The sequence below is a fragment of the Microplitis mediator genome, chromosome 1 (assembly GCF_029852145.1).
Source record: "Microplitis mediator isolate UGA2020A chromosome 1, iyMicMedi2.1, whole genome shotgun sequence".
Taxonomy (NCBI): domain Eukaryota; kingdom Metazoa; phylum Arthropoda; class Insecta; order Hymenoptera; family Braconidae; genus Microplitis; species Microplitis mediator.
This window is the reverse complement of record NC_079969.1, coordinates 25,666,715-25,684,205: the sequence shown is the minus strand read 5'-3', so window position 1 is coordinate 25,684,205 and position 17,491 is coordinate 25,666,715. Positions and strand designations below refer to the sequence as shown.

The window sequence follows — 17,491 nt, the reverse complement described above, 5'->3', positions numbered from 1 at the left end:
GGATTTCTTGCCGCAAAAAATTTTAATTTGCACCATGAAATTTTGTGCATTATCAATTAAATACAAAAATTGTCTTGGGGCGAGAAATAATTTTTTTAGTAAAGAAATAATTCCTTACACCAAGTAATTTTTTCTAGTTCGAAATAAATTTTTGTTTTCAATTCACAATGCAAAAAATTTCTTGGGGCAAGTAAAATTTTTTTTCAGGCGAGTGAAGATTTTTTGTGTCAATGAATTCTTTTTTTTCTATGCACACTTTTTTGGCTTTAAGAAGCTTCCTAAAACCAAGAGGGAGTATAAAAATCCGTCATTTTAGAATAAGTAACGCGATATGTATAATACAGCTATATTCAGTGAAATTCAGTCATATTTAGTGACAGAATAATTAAAGTATTAATTTATTTAAAGAAAATAAATATGATCGACTTTTTTCCAGCGCAATTTAAACGTAATTCGAATGATATAGATAAATCAATTTATCTCAATACTTGGCAATTAAAAAGAGTTTAAACTATAAAAAGGCACAAATTCAAGTCAAGATCTATCTAATGATACCAGTTTCAATAACATTAACTAATTCTATCATATAGATACGGCGGGAACAAAATTTTCCTTATTCTCTTAATAATATATATCAGTCTTTTACGTCCAAAATGTCCAATGTTATAAAAAAATCATGAATTCAAACTGGTAAAAAACCGCAGAAATGAGATAGAGTAGATGCATGACGATCAAATGTCAAAGTACGTGCCTGTTCTATCCTATTTTGCCCTTTGGAATGAGTGCGAATGCAACAGACATCAGACAAATTTTAAATTATTAAAAAATAGCGTAAATAATTAATAAAAAAAAATTTTAAAAAAAAGCGCATTTTAAAAATTTTGAAACTGATAAGCGCATTTTTTATAAATGTTATTTTTTAAATTATTTACTCTATTTTTTTATAATTTTAAATGCCTGATGTCTGCAACACTCACACCCATCCTTTGGAGTTTTTATTTTGATGGATAAAATTGAAGAAAAATGATCGATTTCGGATCATTCCGAGCTATAGGTATTCTTAATTTCTCGTATTTTCATAAGAATTTTATGATAATACTGAAGTAAGCTGACGAATAATAATTTTATAATTTTTTTAAAAACGATAAATTATTTTAAAAAAATATTTTTTAAAATTCCATGATCTTGAAGTTAACAGACAATTAAAAATTTTCAGATTTTTTTTTCAATAAATCGATTAAAAAAAATAAAAACTAAAAATATGCACATGTACAAAATTTTAAAAACTATAAGTGCAATTTTTTCAAATATTTTTTTTCTTTATAATTTTTATTTAAAAAAAAATCCAAAAATTATTAGATGTCGGCTAACTTCAGTACCATGAAATTCCACCCATAATAATAAGCAAACTTTAAATACAAAGTGACATTTCTTCTATAAAATATCACATATGTAAAGTCCTACCAGATAGTAAGTCGCCCTCATATTTTACCCCCATCATTCAAAAACTCGCTTAATCTCACGCCGTTAATTCTCCTTAACAATACAAACCGAAAATTTCCGACGATTCCCGAAGACGACTGACTGCGGGAAAAGTTATGTGCGTGTACACACAATCTTTGGTACAAAAAAAAAACAATAGAACAAAAGTAATTAACATTTAACTCTCTGGAGAGAGTTATTGAGTCATTTGTCAGTTAGATACTGCAGTCGAGATCAAGTTTACAAAAAAAGACTAATGATTTTATAAAATAAAAACAAAAAAAAGTTAGTCATTATAAAGCACAGACTCAACTATTTTTAACCTATGAAAATTTAATCGAAAGTAAGTATTTATATATATTTGCATAATATATTGCGGACATGATATAAAAAACTTGTATAAGGTTTATATAAATTAACAATAGAAAAATTTTATTTTACAGAAGTCAAATCGAGATATTAAATTTTACCATGGCATTTGATGGCCCAGATGAAACAAATTCAGTCATTGATAATCTCTGTGTAGATTTAGAAGCTGCGATTCGTGATTTGGATGAAAAGCGCGTACGCGAATTACTTGATTCAATAAAACAAAGGGATAATAAAAATGGATTACGTACTTTGGAAGGGGAAGTTGGATATAATATGCTTCGAGATGCTATTCAAAAGCATAGAAATATCGCAAAGTTATTAATAGAACATGGTGTCAATGCAAATAGGTCAACAAACCAAGCATGTAATACCCCACTTCATTTAGCCATAAAAAATGGAGATTGGGTGTTAGTAGAAATGCTCTTAAACCGAGGCGCTAAAACAAGAGCTAAAAACTCTCAAGGAAAAACACCACTTTATCTCGCAGTTGAATATAATCATGATAAAATAATAGAAACATTATTAGAGAAAGATAACGAGCCAAATTTAAATACCAAAAATAAATTATTTCCCATTGACGCTGCTGCTAAAAACGGAAATGAAAAAATTTTTAATTTACTGGTTAGTAAAGGCGCTAAATCAAACATAAAACAATGTGATGGTACAGTAATGCTAGATGTAGCGGTCGAAAAAGGATATACGTCAACTGTCGATCAGATTCTCAAACATAAAAATTCTGAGACCAACAAAAATTTAAAAAATAATAAATTGATAACCGTCGCTGTTATGGGTAACGAAACCGGACATAAGATGATCGCTAAAACTCTGTTCAGCGCTAAGTTTCCTTTGGACCCTGAAAGTATTCATAATGTTGAATTTATTCACAAAGTTGTTGAAACAGGACAAACTGATATCTTTGATGAATTATTAAAGCTTGGTGCTGATCCAAATACCTTCAGTTCATCAGGCGACGCACTTTTAATAACAGCCTGTAAATCCCAACAAGCTGAAATTGTTAAAATATTGATTAAAAATAATGCCAGTGTACGTGTAAAAGATATAAACGGATGTTCAGTATTATATTACGCTATTGATAATCTACATACAAGTAATTACAAATGGCGCTTTTACAATAGTGTCAGTGATGATTCTGATTGTGAAGATGAAAAATTTGCAGACGATAAAATAAAATGTTTTTCCGATGATTGGTTCGAAATCACTAAACTGCTGATTGATAAAGGTATTGACGTAAATGAAAAGGACGAATCATATTTAACACCTTTATACTATGTAGCAAAAAATAATCATTCTCATAGATATTATCATTATATTAAAGAACTTGCTATTTTGTTGTTAAAATCAGGAGCTGACATTAAATGTCGTGATAAAAGCGGCAATACACCGCTCCAGTATGCAATTTTGCAAGGATGTTTAGAGGTGGTTAAATTACTTTTACAACAGGACTCTGCAAGTGATGATACTAAGACGTTAAATGACAAGAAACAGACACTGCTTCATTCCGCAGCTTCGATTAAATCAAGGAGCATCATTAAATTGCTTTTAAAACGCAAGTATTTTGAAAATGTCGATATTGAAGGTAAATTTTATTATATTTAGTTGCTCAATTTGAGGGGGACCACTAGTGTGAAATTTTGAAAAATCAATACATTTTTTTTTGCATATTTTGATAGTCTATACCTTCAAAAATAATATATTGGAATTTCTAGTGCATATCTCGAATATTTTTGTAAAATTACAGCCACCTGAAGAGCAACCGCTCGTTCTTTGCAACTGCAGCTTCTTTTATATGTTTCTACGTGCCATGAACTTTCAGTTTTTCGATCGAATCAAAAATGAAATTTTGGCAGACCAAAAATCATAAAATTTTCGCGCTAAATTTCAATTTTTTTCTTAGCGCGAGAGTAATGGTACGGGGAATACCTTCTAGTTTAATAAACTTCACTAATAGCCACTTTAGCTTGAAATTGACATTGAAATTGCCTGAAATTTACTACCCGAATTGGCTGTCAATTTGACAGCAAAAGTCAGAAAAAAAAAATACTTCACAATTTTTCAAGTCAAATTAACAATGAGTTGATATCAAAATTTGCCTGAAAATTGACAACTTTTTTCTAGCCAACTTTTGAAGTGAATTTGCATTCTTATTCGGGTAGTAAACTTACGTAAAATTGTCCAACAAATTGTATACACATTTACTTCAAGTTGTATAGAAATTGTCGTCGAAAACGTAAAAGTCCGAAGTTGATGGACGTTTGACGAAAAAATTCAAGGAAACTTTTGCTAAAGCAAATTGTGCTATCAGGGAATTTTTGGTTTTTTTTTATTTTATAGACTGAGAAGGTCGCTATCACTGCAGCAGTGGGAGGACTTTTTTTTAACGTTCGGAGGTTGTGAATAACTCGCTGTTTTGAATTTATTGGTCCAAAAATTTTATTTTGCATTCATTATATATCCAAAAATTTATTTTTAAAACATTAAAGCATTCCATGCAGTAGTTTTCTTTAAAAAAATTACCAAAAATCATCGTTTTTTCAGGCGGTCACACTAGTGGTCCCCCTTAATAAAAATTATTAAAACCTCTTTATAATAATAATAATCTCATTTTAGATATCGATGGTAAAACTCCTCTCCACTTGGCCGTTCAAAGCTCACGACTGAAAACAGTAAAACTTCTTTTGAAACACAAGGCGAATGTTAATGCAGTTGATAAAAAATTGTCGACTCCACTACTCTGTGCTATCCACAATCCTTATCAATCACCGATGATTGAATTATTGTTGGAACATAAAGCAGATCCTAACTGTGTTAATAAAGAAGGATTAACGCCATCATTTATTGCTGCTACATATACAAATGATGACTACATCCAGATTCTTTTAAAATATGGAGCTGACCTAAATTTGAAAATTGGCGATTCCGGAAAAACGGCTCTGCATTGTTTAGCTGAATGTGAAAATAAATTTGTCAATAAAATAATAAAATATGGCGCGGATATTAATGTCTTGAGCAACGATGAAAAAACAGCCTTAGATTATTTATTGGAATCTATGGTATCATATTGTAAAAAAAATAACGTGGAAATAAACCCGTTGAGGTCATTCATGCATATTGAATACTATACTAACAAGTATCGCGAAAACGCACAGATTTTAATCGAGCATATATTAAAATTAAAAAGTATTAATTCATATGTTTCTGAAAAAAATTTACTTTTAGCCTATAAATATGAGCTTGATTACGGCTGGATAAACGATCGCGAGACGACTTACAGAGGAGGCAAAAAATCAAAGATTGACGAGTTCCAAAAAAAATGTGAAGAAGAAATCGAACTGATGAAACAACTCACGATTTATAATACTAACATTAATTTTTATCAAATTTTAACTAAATGTACTCATCGTTTAGCTAAATATGTTTTAAATGATAACGTAAATCAGCAATTAAGAGAATCCAATCATACTGAAAAATTTCCGATTTATTGTGACTTGATAAAAATACGTTTTGAAAAATGCTTGGAAAGAAAAAAAATACTAAATCAAGATACTGACTATTCGTTCCAAAGAGTTCTTCCATCTTTACCTTACGATTGTATCGACCAAATTCTGAGCTATCTGAACAATAAGGACTTAGAAGTTCTAATAAGTGTTTGTTACTTGAGTACAGACTCCCACGTATCAGTGTCTGATACTAATAATTCGAACGGTTCAAACGTGACCAAAACTCTGAAGAAACAAAAAATTTAAATGATAGATGAATACCATAAACTTTAATATTATTTTTATTGTTTCTTTAATTTCTTACTACGAATATTAACAATCGCGACTAAATAATTTAAAAAGAGAGAATAAGTAAATTTATTAACAGTTTTCTTATTTTATTGCTGTTTCTTAATTTTTATTTTAATTAAAAGTTATTGTTTCATCTGCTTGAGTATTTATCTAAATGGAAATTATTTCAAATGAATTTGAAAAAAATGATAGTTTAAATACTTTATTGTTTCTGTTAACAATTATGATGATTGAATACAAGAGAGTGAATCTCTTGACTTTATGATAATGAGTCCATCAAAACTTATAACCGGATGTAGAACAAAAATTACTATTTCCATAGTATATTTTATCAGATTTTCTCATATTGCTTGCTGCGGTTAATTTTAATTTGCCTAAACTTTAAAAGGTTATTTTTATAAAGTTACATTACTTGTAATAATTTATGTACACAGGTAAGATATACCTGTTCAAAAATATTTCTGCATTCAAAGACGTCATTTACTTTGCATACTTGTAATTTCTTACAATAAATTAATATATTTTTCAAAAATAATCATGGGCATGATTTGATTTTTTTGTGAGTTTGTTATAATTTTATATTTATTCATACACAGAAAAAAAAGAATTTCTTGGCGCCAAACATTTTTTCCATTCCTAAGAAAACTTTTGTCTTCAATTTATAGAGCAAAATATTTCTTGTGTCGAGAAATCTTTTTTTCTGAGTAAAAAAAAATACTCATATATTTATTAACATATAATAGATGATCTTATAAATGATTTAATTAATTATAAGCTGGGCTATTGACAAGAGGAGCTAGTTTTTAAAAAATGTATACAACCAGAATTTCATTTCGCTATTTATATTTTATATACCCCTGTAATAAAAGAGTAGCGTTATACATTAGTTTCTGCTTGATGCCACAGCCATAGATAGTAATGATGAATGTTTATGGTTGTAGAAATTATCGATATAATCTAGAGCCATGTTCTTGTCACTAATTCATGTTCCTAAGGGGTTTTAATTAGTTTAAAAAAAAAAATTCCTGATAATATATAAATTCGGAAGTAGTTTTTAAAAATTTGAATGATAAAGGGTCCAATTCTGCCAACCTAGTCGATAAAATTGTCCAGTGTCACAAAAAGAAGACTAAATTAATCCTTATCATTAGACTACTAAGACACCAGTGTGTACTTTCTCAAAATTTTGAATTATTTTTTTCTCAACTAATCAACGATAGAAAGGTACCCTGAGGGTGCCAGTGTTTCACCAGATTTCTTTTTATACTGCTAATATATCTATAGGGTAGAAGTACCACTTGTGGTCACTGCTCGATTTTTGGACATTTAATGCTTTATTTTAATTAATGAAAAAGTATAAAAAAAAAACTTTCATTGCAATAGAGTGATAAAAGTATTTTTGAACCCATTTAAAAATTAATTACATCATTGCGTATTTTACAAATTATTTTATTAAAATTTTTTAAGGGCCCAAAACTGGCCCTAAAGTGGCCAAAAACGGTACCTCTACCCTACATTAATAATATATAGATATACCAACAATAGCAATTTAAATTCGGATTAAAACTAAACCCGGTTTGAAAAACTGGACTTTTTATTCATTAGTTTGTTCAGTGGCCCAACAAATTAGACTTCTAAGGGTGAAAATTAATACTAAGTCTATTCTTTTAATCTACTAGGGTTGATTCTGTCATCTGACCAAATTTTACTCTCACTATGACTGTGAAGATTCATAGAAAAAAGTATGCCTTCAACATGAAATTGCATCTTATGATTCTCACGTGTGTTCTTCGAATGATACTGAAGTAAGCCGACGTCTAATAATTGTTGGATTTTTTAAAAAACGATAAATTATAAAAAAAAAAAATTGCACTTGTAGTCTTTTTAATTTTCTATATGTGCATTTTATCAGTTTCGTTTTTTCTTCAAATTTAATTGTTCAAAATGAAATCCTAAAATTTTTGAATGTCTGCTAACTTCAGGATCATGTTCTTCGAAGCAGTTTCAAAGTTTTCATCACATGAAAGTTCACCTTTATGAACATATCGATATATATATATATATCAAACATCAGCAAGAAAAAAAAAACAAACCATTGACGGCATTAAAAATGTAGCGCATTGTGATTGATGTTGATACAGAATATAACCCATCGGTAGAAGAGTAATAAAATTTTATGAATATCTATTAAAATCAAGTAAAAAAGGTAAAAATATATTTAAATTATTTAATTTTTTGTAAATTTAAATGATACTGACGTTAACTGACAACAATTTTATGATTTTTATTTTATTAATAAATAAATGACAAAAAATAAAAATATGCACATGTAGCAAATTTAAAAAACTACAGGTGCATTTTTTCAAATACTTTTTTAAAATAATTTATTGCTTGAAAAAACTTCAAATAATTATTAGACGTCCGCTAACTTCAGTATCATAAATTTATTTATAATTATTTTTCAGTTACAACATCATGTCAGGTTATTTTTCGAGGTTTAATAACCCGCGAAATGATGGGACATACTACATGCTTCGAGATGCCGTCCAACGTAAAAACAGTGAGTTGGCAAAATCACTTTTGAACACTGGTGCTCAGGTGAATAGCCCTCATGGAAGATCTTGTAACACAGTACTTCATTTCGCTACAATGAATCGTAATGTAGAATTGGTGCAAATGTTGCTAGACAGAGGAGCTTATGTTAACATACCAAACACACAGGGTAAAACTCCACTTCATTTAGCAGTTGAATGCGGCTCTGAGCCAATAGTTAAATTACTTGTCAACAAAGGAGCCAACGTAAACACCATTGCTAAAGACAATTCAAAGCCAATTGAAAAAGCTATCTCTACGTGGCAAAGTAATATTTTTTCACTACTAGTTTGTCATGGCGCGAATGTTAACATTACTCTCAGTAATGGTCAAACGTTACTTTATGAAGCAGTTCAACGCGGCTATACATCTATCGTTAAGTGCATTCTTGAAAAATCTTCAGTTAATAAAAGTATAAACCAACACTGTCTTACAACAGCAGTACTTAAGGGAAATGAAGAAATTGAACAGCTCTTAATTAAGCATGGTTTCGAAGTTGAACCTCAATGTGTTAATAATTCAAAATTTTTCCACGCTATCGTTAAAAGAGGATATACCAAATTCGTAACTGATCTTTTGACAATGGGTGCTGATGTCAATGCACTCCGTCAAGAAACAACTAAATATACACTTCTTCATACTGCTTGTATAAATCAAAAATTAGAAATCACTAAGTTATTAATACAGCATGATATTAACTTGAATGTGAAAGACAATAAAGAAAAAACGGCAATATTTTATGCCGTAAAAAATGGCGATTTTAATATTGTAAAGTTGTTGATAACTAACGGAGCTAGCGTTAAAGATGATCCTGATTTACTTAACATTGCTGCTCATAATCAATGCATTGATATTGTTCAAATTTTACTGGAACATGGTGTTGATATTAATGCATATGATTGTTTTGGAAAGACGGCTTTACATTCGGCATTAATTGAACAGTTTTTCCAATTAGAAGACAAAGTAATTTGTATACTCTCTTCTAAAGACGTTAAGGCGTCATTAGTGAGAGTTTTATTGAACAAAGGTGCTGATGTCAATATTCGAATGAAGGATGGTCAAACAGCGCTTCATTTAGCTGTTCGAACTGATAACAAAGAAATCGTAAATACTCTTCTGGAATGCAACTCACAGGTAAATGTATCAGATGCTAAAGGAACTACACCATTACATTTAGCTGCTCAAACAAAAAATTCAATAATTGTTGACAGTCTCCTCAGTCAAAATGCTGATATTAAAGCTATGGATATAAAAGGCATGACGGCATTACATTTTGCGGCTGAAGTAGGACATCTAGATATTATTAAAATTCTCTTGAGATATGAACCTGATGTCAATGCCATAGATCAATTCTGCTTGACACCACTGCATTGTGCGGCTAAATATGGACACTTGGAAGCTGTTGAAATTTTACTTGAGCACAATGCTGATGTAAATGCCGTTGACATAAGTGGTTCGACGACACTTCATTTAGCAGTTGAAGCCGGGCATCATAAGATTGTTGAGCACTTACTTAAATTCAATCCTGACATGAATTCACCAGATGATAATGGTGAAACTTATCTTCATATTGCGGTTAAAAATGAAGACATCAATATTACCCGATTACTTATGAATTATTCCATAGACGTTGATTGTATCAATAAAGATGGATTGACTCCACTATTGATAGCTTCGCACTATAATTACCCGATTTTATCTAAACTTCTGATAGAGAATGGAGCTAATATTAATTTTACTGATCCGCTGGGTAGGAGTGTTCTCCACATTGCTGCTAAAAATAATAACTTAGAAAGTGCTTCAATTCTATTAGAGAAACATGCTGATGTTAACTGTAAAGACGAAAATGGATTGACACCACTACTAATAGCAGTTCGTTCAAATCATGAAGACCTCGCTGGCCTTCTCCTTGAGCACAATGCAGATGTTAATTGTCCTGATCAAAATGATAAGCGAGCACTTCACATCGCTATGGAGAAAAGAAATGAAAGTATAGTTTTAAAGTTATTGACTCATGGCGCCGATGTTAATTTCGTTGATGATGAAGGATCGACTGTTCTTCTCAATGCTATTTGGCACGCATTTTCTCCACAATTTATTGAAAAATTACTCATGTTTGGTGCAGATGTTAATCACAGGAATAAAAAAGGAGAGACAGCTCTTCACATTGCTGCAAAAGGGAAACGACGTAACATTATTGAAATTTTATTAAAATATGGTGCAGACATAAATATGAAATGTCACAGAAATAAAATCGCTTTATTTCATACATATGAGTACACTAATTCAGACTACCGTTCATCATCTTCGGACTGTGAAGGTTGTGGGAATTCTGATTGTGAATGTTGGGATGGTGGTTATTACAATAGTTGGAAGCGAAGAAGTTGGTATGACCGAGGCAGGAATTATCAGCAGGAAAACTTTTCTTGCCATGTCGATGAATGTTCTTCAATTGTTGCAGTTTTCAAGCGACATATTCTAAAGTTACAAGCTGCTAAATTTCATGTGGATGAGAGTAATATACATGCTCTTAAATATTTTAAGAAAATGGAAAGTGACAGAGACAACAGTGATCATTATGACATAGACTTTGATGCATACAATGAAAGTGATTCTGATATAGATATTGATTCAGACAGCGAAACAGATAACGAAAATTATGATAATAAAGAAATTATGGAATTAGAGTCTATGAAAAATGAAAGAATTGGAAACAGCAACATATCATTCTATGATTTTTTGACAAGTAGTGTGCATCGGTTAGCTAGATATGTCAAGAATAAGAATATAGTCGAAATCATAAATTTAAATGATTATGAATTGATATTTCCTATTTATTCTGACATCATCAAGAGTCGCTTTTATATTGGCATGGAGAGGAACAAATTGTTAGCACAATGTGAGTTTCTGGGTGATATTTTTGTCGACTTACCCGATACTTGCATTGATGAAATTATAAGTTATCTTAACAACCAAGAGCTTAGATTTTTAACGAATGCGTACAAAGATCAGAATATTTCGAACAAACGAAAAATTCATCTCGTTTCATAAATTTAATTATTCCAATTAATGTAAACGAGATCAAAAGCACACGCATATTTTTTTTTTGTTTTTTCATTTATTTATTTTTTATTTTCAAAATATTCAAATAACTCAATGAAAATAATTTCTAACTAGTTGAACTATCAACAATCAATACATAAATACTATGTAACAAATTTCAACTGATTGTTATCGATTCGATTGATCGCAGTTGATTTACGCGTAGTTATTTAACTTTATAAAGTTTATTATGAAAAATTATAGTTTATTCTGAAAATATAATTATTTATTTTAAATTAAATACTTTTATTCTAACATTTAAATGAAAGTTTTTATGGTTTTATTAATTATTATTGAATACATATTTCAATAATATAAATACTTCGTTTCAAATGAACGTTTTTCTATGCTGTTCAACAATTATTTTTCCATCGAGTACTTTATTTTATTCATTCTTTTCTTTTTTCATAAGAGACTACACTCTAATAAAACTAATGTGTAATTCAATCGTTTATTTAGAGTAATAAATAGCAGCAGCTGTTTTATTGTACTATTTATTTATTAATTCATTTATTTTATGCTATTATTAGTAAAAATTGAAATACTGATAATGCGGAATTGGTTCTACTGAGATATTAAAAATCATCATCATCATCAATAAATATAATTTATCAAAATTTTGCATTGACAGTTTTTAAATTGATTTTTAATTTATGGACAACTCACACGTTAATTTTTTATTCTGTTTAAAAAATCTACGCGATTTTTCAAAGATTTATGTTGACATTAAAATACGCTGACAATAACTATTTTACTTATATTATATCAGTATATGTTTTTTAAAAATGATCAAGAAAATAATTAAAATATTAATACACCGTTGTTTATTGTTTCATACATATGATAGATTAAAAAAAAAACCTCTGCGAAAAATAATTCATCGTATATAACTCATGCTCTTAATGATAAATATTTTTTTATTAATTGAAAGCTAAGTATTTCATTACTGGTATTTTCTATCGCATTGTAATCAATATTTTTTTAAAATAAATCAAATTTACTTTTATTAATTTTTGTTTTTTATATTTAGTGTGAAGTAAACGATCCTATAATTAACCGTTTTAGAAAATTATAAAAATGAATAACGTTTGGTAAAGTTTGAGGATTAAAAATTGGGCATTTTATTGGGTCAAAAAGTTGTAGCATGTTGAATTTTGCCTATCAAAAACTGGGCCCATAAAAGATTTTTTTTTATAAATAAATAAAAACGATTTATTTTTAATAATCATATATATGATAAATTGAAAAAAAACCTCTGCGAAAAATAGCTTATCATATTACTCCATGCTCTTAATAATAAATATTTGATTATTAATTGTAAGCTAAGTTTTTGATTACTTGTGTTTTCTATCACAATGTAATTGATGTTTTGTTGAAATAAATAAAATTTATTTCTATTCATTTTTATTTTTTATATTCTTTTTCGTAAGTTTTCATAAGTCGGAAAAATCGTAATCCTGAAGTTAGAAGATAATTTAAAATTTACGATTTTTTTTTTTTCTAATAAATCAATTATTGACACAAATAATTTAAAAAAAAATGATTAAAATATAATTTTGCCATTTTGCACCAAAGGGGTGCTACTGCACGTCGTTGTGTTCAGCGTTCAAATTTTTGCTAAAGTGGGGGTGGGAGGATGAATTGCTAAATCTATTGCTTTGTAGGAACTGACGGTCCAATAGCAACAGTCAGTATCTCGACTACAGCATAAGCAGTCCAGATCCTTCTTCACATTTAAATTAAAACACAGTATTGTAGCGTCGTGTAAAGTTGTGCAGTGATTGTAAGATTTATCTTTTATTAATTTAAGTTGTGTAATGTATCTGTGGTGTAGTTAAGTGATCAGTGCTAGTGTAAAGTGGTAAGTGTTCAGTGCAAGTGTTAAGTGTTGCGAATTCCTGATCATGATAACTTCCAGGTTCCTGATCAAACTCATCCGGCATCGTTTGGTGGGAAATATCAGTTAAGTGACGTTTTTTTAGCTGCAATACACTTGGAGAAATTTAAATTAAATCTCCAAGTGTATTTGGGTACCCTTCTGCATATTATTTCTCTGCCAAGGTTTGTTCAAACACTTGCGTGTTTTTTTTTTTATTTTTTAAAATATTTTTCTATCATATTCTGTCGCCATTTTATTTTGAAGTACAATTTTCGATTTTTCTCCAATTTCTTATAATTTATTTTTCAAATATTTAACTTAACTCTGCAAGTAATAAGAAAAATTAACAAATCCTTAATGAAAACAAATAATTTTGACCACATTTTTTTGCCTTATTAATAGAATTATCGACACAAATTTAAATGAATTATTAAATTTCAATTTTGAAATTTCGCGCCAAGGTGGGACTACTGCGCGTCGTTGTTGTATTCAGATGGGAGTTCAAACTTTTGCTAAAGTGGGAGAGAGAGAATGTGCAAAATCGATTGCTTGCATCGACTGGCAGTCCAATTATATCGCTCAGAGAAAAACCATTCGCGGCATTAAATACGTAGCGCATTTTGATTAATGTTGATACAGAATATAACCCGTCGGTAGAAAATTAACAGAAATTTATCAACATCTATTCAAATCAAGTAAAACAGGTAAAAATCTTAGAAATATATGAATATTATTGGATTTTCTGTAAATTTATCATTCTGGAGTTCACAGACAATTAACAATTTTTTGATTTTTTTTTTCTTCAAAAAATAAATGACGAAAAAAAAAACTAAAAATCTGCACATGTAGAAAATTTATAAAACTACAAGTGCAATTATTTTGAATAATTCATTGCTTGAAAAAAATTAAAAATAAATAGACGTCAACTAACTTCAATATCATAAATTGACTTATGATCATTTTTCAGTTGAAACATCACCATGTTTGGGAATTATACAAAGTTCAATAACCCTACAAACAATAGGACATACTTCATGCTTCGAGATGCTGTCCAACGTAAAAACAGTGAGTTGGCAAAATTACTTTTGAACACTGGTGCTCAGGTGAATAGCCCTCACAGAAGATATTGTAACACAGTACTTCATTTCGCTACAATGAATAGTGATGTAGAATTGGTGCAAATGCTGCTAGATAGAGGAGCTTATGTTGACATATCAAACACACAGGGTAAAACTCCGCTTCATTTAGCAGTTGAATGCGGCTCTGAGCCAATAGTTGAATTACTTGTCAACAAAGGAGCCAACGTAAACACTATAGCTAAAGATAATTCAACGCCAATTGAAAAAGCAATCTCTACGTGGCAATGTCATATTTTTTCACTACTAGTTTGTCATGGCGCGAATGTTAACATTACTCTCAGTAATGGTCAAACGTTACTTTATGAAGCAGTTCAACGCGGCTATACATCTATCGTTAAGTGTATTCTTGAAAATTCTTCAGTTAATAAAAGTATAAACAAAAACTGTCTTACAACAGCAGTACTTGATGGAAATGAAGAAATTGAACATCACTTGCTTGAGCATGGTTTCGAAGTTGAACCTCAATGTGTTAATAATTCAAAATTTTTCCACGCTATCGTTGCAAGAGGATATGCAAAATTCGTAAATGATCTTTTGACAATGGGTGCTGATGTTAATGCACTTCGTCAAGAAACAACTAAATATACACTTCTTCATACTGCTTGTATAAATCGAAAATTAGAAATCACTAAATTATTACTACAGCATGATATTAATTTAAATGTGAAAGACAATAAAGAAAAAACGGCAATATTTTATGCCGTAAAAAATGGCGATTTTAATATTGTAAAGTTGTTGATAACTAACGGAGCTTGCATTGATGATGATCCCGATTTACTTAATATTGCTGCTCATAATCAATGCATTGATACTGTTCAAATTTTACTGGAACATGGTGTTGATATTAATACATCTGATTGTTTTGGAAATACGGCTTTACATTCGTCATTAATTGAAAAGTTTTTCCAATCAGTGGACAATGTAATGAGTATACTCTCTTCTAGAAACGTTAAGGCATCATTAGTTCGACTATTATTGAACAAAGGTGCTGATGTCAATATTCAAATGAAGGATGGTCAAACAGCGCTTCATTTAGCTGTTCGGACTAATAGAGAAGAAATCGTAAATACTGTTCTGGAAAGCAATTCACAGGTAAATGTATCAGATGCTAAAGGAACTACACCAATACATTTAGCTGTACAAACGGAAAATGTAATTATTGTTTATAGTCTTCTCAGTAAAAATGCAGATATTAAAGCTATGGATATAAAAGGTATGACGGCATTACATTTTGCGGCTGAAGTAGGACATCTCGATATTATTAAAATTCTCTTGAGATATAAACCTGATGTCAATGCCGTAGATCAATTTCGCTTGACACCACTGCATTGTGCGGCTAAATATGGATACTTGGAAGCTGTTAAAATTTTAATTGAGCACAATGCTAATGTAAATGCCGTTGACATAAGCGGTTCGACGGCTCTTCATTTAGCTGTTGAAGCCTGGCATTGTGAAATGGTTAAGCACTTACTTAAATTCAATCCTGACATGAATTCACCAAATGATAATGGTGAAACTTATCTTCATATTGCGGTAAAAAATGAAGATATTGATACTACCCGATTACTTTTGAATTATTCTATTGATGTTGATTGCACCAATAAAGATGGATTAACTCCACTATTAATGACTGCGCTCGGTAATGTCTCGATATTAACTAAACTTCTGATAGAGAACGGAGCTGATATTCATGTTACCGATCCAGAGGGTAGAAGTGTTCTTCAAATTGCTGCTGAACACAATAACTTAGAAAGTGCTTCAATTCTATTAGAGAAACATGCTGATGTTAACTGTAAAGACGAATATGGATTGACACCACTACTAATAGCAGTTCGTTCAAATCATGAAGACCTCACTGGCCTTCTCCTTGAGCACAATGCAGATGTTAATTGTCCTGATCAAAATGATATGCGAGCACTTCACATCGCTATGGAGAACAGAAATGAAAGTATAGCTTTGAAGTTAATAAGTCATGGCGCCGATGTAAATTTCGTTGATCATGATGGAGCGACTGTTTTTCTCAATGCTGTTTGGCGAGCATCTTCTCCACAATTTATCGAGAAATTACGCATGTTCGGTGCAGATGTTAATCACAGAAATAACGAAGGAGAGACAGCTCTTCACATTGCTTCAAGAGAGAAACGACCTGACATTGTTGATATTTTATTAGGTTATGGCGCAGACATAAATATCAAATGTCAAAGAAATAAAACCGCTTTACTTCATTTATATAAGTACACCTATTCAGACAACTTTCCATCATCTTCGGGCTGGGGAGGTTGTGAGAATTCCGATTGTAATTGTTGGGACGGTGGTTGTTGCAATAGTTGGCAGCAGGAAATCTTTTCTTGCGATTTCATTGAATGTTCTTTAATTGTTGCACTGTTCAAGCGACATATTCTAAAGCTACAAGCCGCTAAATTTGATGTAGATAAGAGTAATATTCATACTCTTGAATACTTTGACAAAATGGTAAGTGACAGAGACAACGGTGAAAATCATGTCATAGACTTTGATACATACAAAGAAAGTGAAAAAAATTATGTTAGTGAAGCAATTATGGAGTTAGAGTCTATGAAAAATGAAAGAATTGGAAACAGCAACATATCATTCTATGATTTTTTGACAAGTAGTGTGCATCGGTTAGCCAGATATGTCAAGAATAAAAATATAGTCGAAATCATAAATTTAAATGATTATGAATTGATATTTCCTATTTATTCTGACTTCATCAAGAGTCACTATCATATTGGCATGGCGAGGAACAAATTGTTAGCACAATGTGAGTTTCTGGGTGATATTTTTGTCGACTTACCCTATACTTGCATTGATGAAATTATAAGTTATCTTAACAATCAAGAGCTAAGATTTTTAACGAATGCTTACAAAGATCATAATTTTTCGAACAAATGAACAATTCATATCGTTTCATAAATTTTATTATTCCAATTATTGTAAACGAGATCAAAAGTACACTCATATTTTTTGGCTGTTAACTTATTCTTAAAATATTTAAATAACTCAATAAAAATGATTTCTTATCAGTTTAACTATTAATAAAAAATACATAAATACTAAGTAACAAATTTCCACTGATTGTTATTAATACGATTGAT

General features: G+C 30.2%; 3 protein-coding genes across 5 annotated transcripts; all 3 read left to right on the top strand.

Moving 5' to 3' along the window:
• The first annotated feature begins 1,590 nt into the window (after window positions 1-1,590).
• Window positions 1,591-6,196, top strand: LOC130674437 (ankyrin-3-like). 3 transcript variants are annotated; one of them, XM_057479781.1, is made up of 4 exons: window positions 1,592-1,825; window positions 1,926-3,094; window positions 3,218-3,451; window positions 4,483-6,192. In XM_057479781.1, exons 2-4 carry the CDS (start codon window positions 1,954-1,956, stop codon window positions 5,616-5,618), a joined length of 2,511 nt encoding a protein of 836 aa, XP_057335764.1. In that variant the 5' UTR covers window positions 1,592-1,825; window positions 1,926-1,953; the 3' UTR covers window positions 5,619-6,192. The 3 variants fall into 3 exon arrangements, with proteins under 3 accessions (XP_057335756.1, XP_057335749.1, XP_057335764.1); XM_057479773.1 differs by having other exon boundaries at window positions 1,591-1,825; window positions 1,908-3,451; window positions 4,483-6,196; XM_057479766.1 differs by having other exon boundaries at window positions 1,591-1,825; window positions 1,926-3,451; window positions 4,483-6,195.
• Window positions 6,197-7,743: 1,547 nt separating this feature from the next.
• Window positions 7,744-12,007, top strand: LOC130664828 (ankyrin-1-like). The gene is made up of 2 exons (XM_057464948.1): window positions 7,744-7,869; window positions 8,129-12,007. The coding sequence occupies exon 2, from the start codon at window positions 8,139-8,141 to the stop codon at window positions 11,304-11,306; it is 3,168 nt and encodes a 1,055-aa protein (XP_057320931.1). The 5' UTR covers window positions 7,744-7,869; window positions 8,129-8,138; the 3' UTR covers window positions 11,307-12,007.
• A 1,777-nt stretch (window positions 12,008-13,784) lies between these two features.
• Window positions 13,785-17,491, top strand: LOC130665354 (ankyrin-1-like). The gene is made up of 2 exons (XM_057465691.1): window positions 13,785-13,940; window positions 14,204-17,491. The coding sequence occupies exon 2, from the start codon at window positions 14,217-14,219 to the stop codon at window positions 17,286-17,288; it is 3,072 nt and encodes a 1,023-aa protein (XP_057321674.1). The 5' UTR covers window positions 13,785-13,940; window positions 14,204-14,216; the 3' UTR covers window positions 17,289-17,491.

Coding starts and splice junctions, on each gene's coding strand:
- LOC130665354 (XM_057465691.1), top strand. CDS start 14,217: ATGTTTGGGAATTATACAAAGTTCAATAACCCTACAAACAATAGGACA.
- LOC130674437 (XM_057479773.1), top strand. CDS start 1,954: ATGGCATTTGATGGCCCAGATGAAACAAATTCAGTCATTGATAATCTC. Junction 3,452..4,482: donor TGAAAATGTCGATATTGAAG/GTAAATTTTATT, acceptor ATCTCATTTTAG/ATATCGATGGTAAAACTCCT.
- LOC130664828 (XM_057464948.1), top strand. CDS start 8,139: ATGTCAGGTTATTTTTCGAGGTTTAATAACCCGCGAAATGATGGGACA.